The 8,891-nt window shown below is 61.7% G+C and overlaps 1 protein-coding gene and 1 non-coding gene across 4 annotated transcripts; both read right to left on the bottom strand.

Annotated features, from left to right (window-relative positions):
• Positions 1–1,022: 1,022 nt before the first annotated feature.
• Positions 1,023–8,574, bottom strand: LOC129563880 (melanoma-associated antigen D4). 3 transcript variants are annotated; one of them, XM_088833787.1, is made up of 13 exons: positions 8,475–8,574; positions 7,293–7,503; positions 6,107–6,940; positions 5,539–5,745; positions 5,366–5,429; positions 5,046–5,125; positions 4,555–4,646; positions 3,828–3,907; positions 3,697–3,739; positions 3,224–3,286; positions 2,162–2,276; positions 1,418–1,848; positions 1,023–1,233 (listed from the first exon to the last, which is right to left on the bottom strand). In XM_088833787.1, the coding sequence occupies exons 2-13, from the start codon at positions 7,500–7,502 to the stop codon at positions 1,224–1,226; spliced, it is 2,229 nt and encodes a 742-aa protein (XP_088689913.1). In that variant the 5' UTR covers position 7,503; positions 8,475–8,574; the 3' UTR covers positions 1,023–1,223. The 3 variants fall into 3 exon arrangements, with proteins under 3 accessions (XP_088689913.1, XP_088689915.1, XP_088689914.1); XM_088833789.1 differs by having other exon boundaries at positions 1,406–1,848; XM_088833788.1 differs by having other exon boundaries at positions 7,293–7,533; positions 8,475–8,562.
• On the bottom strand, positions 2,523–2,649 carry LOC129535345 (small nucleolar RNA SNORA11). Its single transcript, XR_008681619.1, has one exon. It is a non-coding gene; the product is annotated as a small nucleolar RNA SNORA11 (small nucleolar RNA).
• Positions 8,575–8,891: the final 317 nt, after the last annotated feature.

Here is an 8,891-nt window from a genome sequence, read left to right on the forward strand (position 1 = left end):
GGACTCCTGCCGCTTGCTTGGAATGCTTCCTCATTTTTGAGCCAAGTGATGGGTGTTTTTGCCTTCCAGTGGGTCTGGAACACGATCCAGCTGGGTCTGGGTCAGGATCCAGGTCTGGTTGAGGGAGTAGAGCCCGTTCTTGGGGCAAAGAGGCAAGCAATGGGTGGCTGGGCAGGTGGGCTGCGGCCTTTACACTACTCTCTCCTTCCTCTTAACCTGGAGCCTTGTCCTCCAGGCTGTGGGCATCACTGAGATACCCAGAAAAGCCCCAGATGGCCCCTTCCTGCTACGGGGTCCTTCCCAGAGTTCCAAAGTGTCTCTGCCCTCACTGTCGTCTGCCTGGGGAATGAAAGTTTAGCCTCAGACCCCTCAGGGATCACACAGCCCTTGAAGACACCGGGACCTAGGCTGGCCTTGGCTTCACTGGGAGAGCCCTGCTTCCATGGAGAAGTACCCTGGAGCCTCCCGAAGGGCCTCGGGTCATGGTCATGGGCGATGGGCTGTCCAGCTCTGCCTGCAGCTTTCTCCCATGAAACAGGCTGTCTTGCCTATGATGGTGTCTCCTCTACCTGCTGGAGGTGTGAGGATGTCACTGTGAGGCCTACCTCGCTGTCCTTAGGACTCGAGAAGAGGGATGAGGTCCTAAAGTTGTGTGGCTGATGAGGGAAGGAATCCTGGACAGGGACTCCAGAGATGGGGTGGGGCAGGTAGGTCCTGGGGGATGTCTGTGGAGCCTGTCCCTTGGTGGGAGGGACAGTGGCACCAGCTCACAGCCCTCCACCCCACCCTTGCTCCTGTGAACCGCCACTGTATTTGACTAGGGGCACACAGTGTAGGAGATCGTGAAGCTGTGGACTGGAGCCTCTGAAAACCCATGGTCGCCCCCCCTCAGGGGCATCGCTGCCCTTCCCAGCGCACCCACACCTGCCTGTCTTTTAGGCAGAGGCGGCCCCCGCCTGTCCCCGAGGGCCTGACTGCGGGCTGCTCAGAGCCACAGCTGCCCAGGAAAAGGAGGAAACATCTGACTGATTCTGCAACTTTAATGTAACACAGATACCCAAAACACGACAGCACGAGAAAAGCACACAATGAAAGCAGGAAGGGCATAGAGTGCGTCATCTTGCATGCCACCTTCCATGGGCGGGGAGAAGCGGGCCTGGAGTGCTCTGTCGGGGACCGGGCAGCGGAGGCACTCTGGCTCGGCGGGGGACGGCCGCAGCTCCTCAGGGCTGCCTGGAACCGGGAGACACAAAAGCCGGAGTAGAGGTGTCAATGCTCGTGAGGGACAGCAAGGACAGACTGAGTGTCTTGTCGGGCTGCCCTCGTTCCCCCAGGACACCCCAGGCCTGCCCCTGACACCTCCCAGCCCCTCCCCACCCCAGCCTCCAGAGTCCTGGGTAATGACCTCCAATCTTACTGAATCCAGGAGAAGAAGCTGGCACTGGTTCTGGCAGCGTTTCTGGTCCGGATGGTGGAGCTGGTGCTGGGGCCATCGAGCATGCTGGCGCTGGCCGCGCCATTGGTGCCACTGCTGACACCAGCCCTCCAGGTACCTCTCCTGTTGGCACGGTTGCTATTCAGAATGTACTGATGGTATCTGGCCCAGAAAGCGAAGGGGATCCTGGACCAGGCGTCGCCAAAATCTCCGTCCTCATCCCAGGTCAGGAGCTCCACCTGGATATCGTCCCAGCTCCACCGTCCGATCAGAGCTTCCTCCCCGATGTTCATCTGGGCCCTCATCTGGGCCCTGGCATGCTCCTCGGCCATATCCACATCCATTGTCTTGAAAGCATCATCCACAGCCTCCAGGAAATGAGCCCTCCATTCCCGGGGGTCTCGGTTCTGATACTGCGATGGAAGCATAGCAACCATGTGAGCACTTACCCCACCTCGCTCAGCACCCGCTTCCCGCCTTTCACTCACTGAAGCGCTTTGTGAAATCATGTTAAAGACCCACACGACTGAAATCGGGCTCCCGTCGTTCGGTGCCAGACCTGGGATTTCACCCCGTCCACTCCCTACAGTCTGTGAACTGGTGTCAGTGACTCGGGAACCTTGCTGGGCCTTGGTGTCCTCACCGGACAAATGGCGTCAGGAGGCCGGGACCAAGACACAAACCAGGTATGGGAAGGTGCAGCCAGAACACAGGCTCTGCCTTTACCTGGGCGATGAATCTCAGCACCCTCATCTTGCTGGTCTCATGGCAGGCGCGCAGACCCCAGAGGAACTCATACTCGGGTGGACTGCTATTGGGGACCTTCTTGTATTCCAGGTACCTGCGTGAGAGAGGACAACAAACCTCTGCTCCCAGACAGGCACACCTGTGGCTGCTCCAGTGGCTCCCAGGTAGTCCCTTCCCAGCCCCGAGGCTGCAGCTCGGCTGCTGCAGGAGGCCTGCCCTGGCCCCGCAGCACCTGCCCCTGCTTCCACACCGGCTCCCAGGGTTTCTGCCTCCTAAATGGAGGGGCTCACACCCCTAGGCCCCTGGTCCTGCCCAGTAGACATGGGGAGGTGCAGGGGGCACGTGTAGGGTACTTGTTCAGAGGAAGGCCACGAGTTTTGTGCCCCTTGTCACGATAACCCAGATTCCTGTTGGGTCCGGTGTAAGCAGGAGCCATCTCTTCAGGCTCCATGCTCTGAGCACAACCCGCCATGGGGCTTGTCCGTGACCTGACTGAACCCTGGGAGAATCCATCCTAGAAAACGACTGTATGGGAAGAAACAGTCAACCAAGAGTAGGGGACTCCACGCATACTCCCAAACATCTGTGAACGTGTGTTTGTGGGGCGGCAGGTGAACATGCACACGGGGCCTTTGTGAGGGCACAAGAGATCTCCAAGCACTGACGATGGGGTGAGCCTGGGCTAGAAAATCAGCAGGGCCAGGCTCCAGGCCCAGATGCGCCTTACTCCAGTCAGGGCCGTGATCAGGTTTCCACTCTCGGAGTCCCAGGCCCCTGAGATGAAAAGCCGGGACACTGCCTACAGGGCAGGTGCTGAAGGTGGTGGGGGCTGTACCGTCCCACCCGGTGTTTACAGACCGCAAGTGCTCCCTTTCCCCAGGCCTCCCTGGAATTGTCCCCTCGCCCCCCACACTCGCATCCTCCCACCCCACACTCACACCAGACACCCATCCCTCTGGTGTTAAGACGTGGGCCGGGGAATGGCTTCCTCAGCCAGAGCAGCACACGAGGAAGGCCTGAGTGGGGGGCAAAGATACTCACTTCTGCTTCACAAAGTCCTCTGTAATGAGTTTCCTCAGATCACCAAGGAATGGGTGCCTCACCCTGCGTGCAAGGAAAGGAATGTGTGACTAGAGAGAGTGACAGGGCCTGGGCTGGGCAGGAACGCTCCCAGCAGGACTGAGGGCCTCCTAGCCTGTGAGGCGTCCTCATGGACGCCTGGGCTGGCAGCAGAGGCCAGGCAGCCACTTGTCAGCAGGGCCCCAAGGAGGGGCTGGATGGAGCCCCCAGGTCCGATGGTGTCTCTGAGGTCTCACGTGGGAACAGAGAGAGCACACGGGGCAGAAGAGGGCTTGGGGTCCAGGACCATTTCCCCACGCACCCTGGTGGACCCTTGGCGCTCTCCCTAGCCCAGGATGCCACACCCCACAGAGACCGCTGGGCCACTGCAATCCTGGGGCCTCCTGCGCCCAAGGACACACTGAGGAGCAGGAGCCAAGAGACCCTAGTCATACCCGGGGCGCAGTCCCATCTTGCGGAGGGCCTCCCAGAGGACGGCTGTGAGAAGAGACGAGGTACAGGAGTTTAGCAGATGGAGGGAGGTGAGAGGACGGGCTACCCCCCAGCTGCCTGTCCAGCCACTCACCCTCGCTGGCACGGTTGCCGTTCATGAAGATGACACCCAGAATCACCAAGAGGAGACTCAGCCTGGGAGTGTCCTTGGTCCTGAAGGCGTAGAAAGAGGGATCCTGAGCCATCTGCCCAGGTGACCACAGCCAGCTCACCCAACTAGCCTCTCCCACACTGCTGGGCTACAGGGCAGTTCCTCCCACTCTGTATGGCTTGCTATACCTGGTCCAGACAATTCCTTCCTCAGCCTGAGACTGAGGCCCTTCATCCATCAAATGTGGATGCTAACACCTCTTCCCAGGGCTCTGTCGAGGACGGGGTTAGGCGGGGAGCAGACGATTGGCAACCCTGAGTCCAGAGGCACACCCTGACCTTCCCTGCCCTTTGCCCACTGCATCTGGAGCCCGACTCCACTGGAGAACCCCCGCCCCCGGCTCTCCCCTCTCCCTGCCCCCTGCCCGAGGCCCACTCTGCCAAGCCCTGGCCGGTCCCTTAGCAGAGAGAGGCAATCAAGAAGCTTGCTTTCCTAGGAAGACAGGGGCGGGGAAGGGTGGGCAGGGCTGAAACCCAGAGAGCCGCAAAGCCTCGCCCCAGGCTACTTGCCCCTGCCTGCCCTTAGCTGCTCAGCACTGCTAACTCTGGGTGGGAGCCGTGCTAGGCCCCCCCAGCCCTACTTTCCCGTTTCTCGAGAGGAGGGGGCAGGCACCACCAAGGAAGGCCACCGGCCTCCTGTGTTTTCTCACTTTCCCAGGAGGCGGGCTGACGAATCCCGTGTGCAGACGAGAATGTACAGGTGCTCTTCCTTGTCGATTTCCTTCAGGTGGATCCCGAACTTCTACAGCGGGGAGAAAATGCAATGTGAGATCAAACATCCAGGCTGGGTGTCCGGCAGGCGGTCATCAATTCCCTGTTAGAACTCTTTCTTGGCGGGGAACCCCAAGCCCTGGGGGAGGAGGGAGAGGGGAGGCCATGGAGGAAGCGCCCTGTGGGAGCATCGCCACTGGCTGAGACAACGGGAGCCACCTCAGGAGACCACAGGCGCTCAGAGGGCACAAGCGGGAGGAAGGAGGGGAGGAGGCTTGCAGAGGAAGCTCCCAGCTGTAGAGGCCAGGGAGGCCTTCCCTCCAGAGCACGCAGTCCGGCCCCTGGGCCTTGAGGGGATGCAGAGCGGGCAGGTGGGCAAGGGGTCCCTGCTGCTCCTGCTCCACAGAGCTGCCCCCGGCCCCACACCCACCTTTTCCAGAGTGTACGTTGCTCGTTCAATGATCTCAGGGAAGTGTTCGTCATATTCTCGGATGACATCCTTCAGCATGTCTGTAGGACGGGAGGGGTGGGCAAAGCACCAGGGCTGAGCAGCAGCCACAGAGCTACAGCCTTTCCGTCAGCCCCGCTGAGGGGAGCACACTGAGGACCCCACACTGTGCCAATGGAGCCACTGGCCAGGCCTGAGCTGTGTGTGTGTGGTGGGGAGAGGGCATCTGGTGGGAGGCCCACAGGGCAGGGTGGTGAGGGCGGGGAAGGACAGAGTTCAGGGAGGGGGCAGAGGCTGCCCACCTGAGCGCTTGATGGGGATCTTCTTGTAGTCTTTAATCATCAGATATTTCACCAACTTATTTGCCTGGAGAAGGAAGAGCGCACGGGGAGATCGAGGCGTGGGTGACCTCAAAGAACTGGCCCACAAGGGAGGAGAGGAGGGAGATAGGGGGAAGGGCAGGCTTCCTTCTTACCCTCTCTTGCAGAAGGGTCACATTGCGGGGTGGCAAGCACAGCACGTGCCTTGAGGGTACCTGGGACCTCAGGGCCATGGGGGGCCGAGGGGCCATCTGAGGCCGCGCGGTCGTCAGCAGGGGCTGCGATGCCCTCCAGGTCGGTGGGACCGCAGGAGGCTCTCTCTCCTCCTCGCTGCTCTCATATTCGTCATCCAGGTGCTTGGACTGTACCATTAGACAGAGGAGAGACTCAGGGCGACCAGGCTCCCTGTGCAAAAGCGCCTGGCACACATCTTAGCCAGAGCAGGTACTTGGAAATAAGGGTAGTAGATGACACGCGGATGACACGTGCCCAGTGCTTACTAAGTGCCAGGCACTGAGCCAACCGCTTCTCCCTCCAGACCCGAGGGTAGGGACTACGTGGAGTAAAAACATGCTGGTAAACTTGGCTTGGAGAAACATGTACAAGCTGAGAGAAGAGGGAGAGGGAAGAAGAGGGAGAGGAAGGGAGGGGAGGAGGCAGAGAGCTGAGAGGGCAGAGAAAGCAGGGGAGCAAGGCGGGTGGGAGACAGCAGGGAGGTCTCACCTTCTTTGTCCTCTTGCCTCCCATTCTGGCCCAGGGCTCCGCACTCTGCTGGGAAGTGGCAGCTGCACTCTCAGGCTCAGGGATGCTCGTGGCCATCTTGGCCTTGGCGGCAGCTGCTGCCACAACATTCTGAGGCTCCACCCAGCGAGTCTTGGCGAGAGCCTTCCCGGACTTGGTCGTCTTGGGCCGGGTGGCCGCCCCCTCCGCGGCAGAGGCTGCCTGGGTGCCCCTGGAGGCAACACTGGGGCCCTCGGTGGCAGCCTCTTGGGCCGGGGCAGGTCTCTTGGGGCGTGGGAAGGCCACGCCACTGACACCTGCCGGCTGGCTGAAATCAAAGGCGTCGTTCGGACCCGGGAAGGCTGTCGTGGGCCGGGTGGCATCCATCTCACTTGCACGCGAGGCCTGGGGGAAAGCACAGGCCGTACTAGGGCCCTCGGCCGCAGCCTCCTGGGCCTGGGAGGATGTCTGCGGCTGTGGGGACCTTGCTGGAGCCCCAGGGGCAGCCATCTCGCTATTGACTAGCATCTGGGAGCTGTGCGGAGAAGCGATGCTGGTCTCAGGGGTGGCTGCCGGAGCCTGGGCAGCAGATGCCATGGGCTGGGTATCGCCTCCTGACGCCTGGTGTGTGGCCACCGGGTGGTGGTTAGTGACCACCTGATTGTAGGTGGCACGGGCAGCAGTGGCAGCGGCCCGAGCAGCTTGGTTAGAGGCGGCGGCCCGGGCTACGTTGGCAGCACGGGCAGCCGTCTCATTGGCAAGTGTTTCTGGATCCATCCGAAACGCCTCCAGCAGAGTTCTGGCCAGCACAGGGTTTTCCAGTTCCCAGGGCTCATTCTGCAAGACCAGGGAGGGGAAGGGAGGGCAGGGCAGGGCAGGGGAGGGGAGGGGAGGGGAGGGCAGGGCAGGGCATGGCAGGGGAGGGGAAGGCAGATAGCTCTACACAGATAGCTCCCCCTGTGTTGGCCAGCCTCCCACCAGCCCCCAGGCCCTCCCAACACTTCCCCCGCTCCGCCCCTCCTCGCACCCTTCCCCTCCCCGCTGCTCCCAGTAGGAGAGGGAAGGTTTGGGTAAGCTGGGCAGTCCCTTCCCCTTCAACTCCAGCCCTCACCGGCCCCCTCCTCCCATCCTCCCTGACGTCACAAGAGAGAAGGCCCAGGGCTAGCAGGTGGCCGAGGAGGGCCCTCACCGCTAAGATGCGAAAGCCTGGACCCAAGCTCCCAAAGGCTCTGAGGATGCGGATGTCAAAGCTGGTGAGGGCGCCGTAGCCTCCGAAAGCACCAAATTCTTCATAGTCGTTGCCTTCAACCATGTCTTCCTCCCCGACTTCATCACTACCCTCGTCCATGTCTTCAACGTTGTACCCTTCAGATTCCTTGCGGTAGCTTCCCTCTGCCATGCTGGGGGTCCCAAGGAGAACAGAGCTCAGCCTGAGAGGGATGAGGAGGCCTCTTCAGGGGGAGGGGGCGGGATCCAGCAGGAGGCGGGATCTCTCAGGAGGTGGAGGGCTGCAGTCACCGGGTTCCCAGGCAGTGTAAGGTTGGGGCGGGGGTGAGGGCTGCTGGGGTAGATTCCCTCAGAGACAGAGCCCTAGGAGAAGGACAGAGGAGGTCGGAGGAGACCCTGCACTGAAAGGGCAGTTTAGGTCACACAGGCTCCCTAGACCAGCGGCTGGATTGGAACAAGGGGTAGACTGGCGGGCTTGGGTCCAGAGAGTCCCATAAGAGACGCTTTGAGAGAGGGGAAATAAAGCGCCTCGATTTAATGGCTGGAGCAGGGGACCAGGATGCTGGGGAGGAGAAGACATGAGAAGGCTCAGACAACGGGGACCGCTGGAAGCTCTGGGAAAGTGAATCCCAGGGACCCTCTAAGTCGCGGTGGCGGGGATTCGGCTGATTCAGGTCTAGGCTGGGCTCATACAGGAGCGCTCAAGATGGATGGAGTGGGGGGCGGGGTGGCGGGGAAATCCTCGGACTAGGTGAGGCTCGAACTGGAAGTGCTGGAGGTCTCAAAGGCCAGGATCGCAACTCGGGGAAGGGGGCAAAGCGGTCAGTGGGGCTGCACCGGTCTCAGAATGGTTGGAGTGGGGGTGGGGCCTCCGCGCTAAGGCAGCTCAGCACGGAGCACACGCGTCTGTTAAAGGTGTTCAGATGGTGGGCTCCGGTGTTAAGCAGGGCTCGAATCGGGGAGCCTGGGTCTGGTGGACGTGGTGGGGGGCGGCTCCTTTGTTGACCACGGGTCTAGTGGGGTTCAAGTTCTGCGTGCTTGGGCTTTGTTCACATCCGGGGGCGGGGGTGGGGTGGGGAGGAAGGGCACAGCGTACCGGGTTCCACTTGCCCTCTCCCGGTCCTGTGTGGGGCTGGATCCTTACCTTCCCTGGGGCTCCAATGGCGTCCGTCCTCAGCACCAGGAACCCCGCAGCCGCGCCCTCGCCTACTGCTGCCAGCACAGCAGCTCCCACCACCCCGCCCCTTTTCTCCCCGCACCCCCCCACCCCCCGCGGCTGGGCAGCCTGCGCATGCGCGGACCCCTCCAGCCGGCCCGCTCTCCCAACAAAAGCCTTTTCCACCAGGTCCCCTGTGCGCATGCGGTTCGGCCAGTGGGTGGGCGGGGTGGGGTGGGGGCGTTTTCTCCCTCCTGCCAGATTCCCCTCACCATCAACCCCTCCGCCCCCGCGACACCGACGGGGGACGCGGGCACGCACGCCCTGTATTGCGGTTCCAACCCATCCATCATATACCCTCAGTCCCCCCACTTTTGCACAGTGCTTCTCAGCGCTGCCCTCCCC

This window comes from Moschus berezovskii, chromosome X (assembly GCF_049115385.1).
Source record: "Moschus berezovskii isolate FMDL1 chromosome X, NW_MosBer_1.0, whole genome shotgun sequence".
NCBI lineage: Eukaryota > Metazoa > Chordata > Mammalia > Artiodactyla > Moschidae > Moschus > Moschus berezovskii.

Excerpts from the sequence above, each read along its gene's own strand:
- LOC129563880 (XM_088833787.1), bottom strand. The coding sequence starts at position 7,502 with ATGGCAGAGGGAAGCTACCGCAAGGAATCTGAAGGGTACAACGTTGAA. Across the intron at positions 5,430-5,538 it reads TGACCCTTCTGCAAGAGAGG|GCAAATAAGTTGGTGAAATA; the intron begins GTAAGAAGGAAG and ends TTCCTTCTCCAG. Across the intron at positions 2,277-3,223 it reads GAGGACTTTGTGAAGCAGAA|GTACCTGGAATACAAGAAGG; the intron begins GTGAGTATCTTT and ends TCTCTCACGCAG.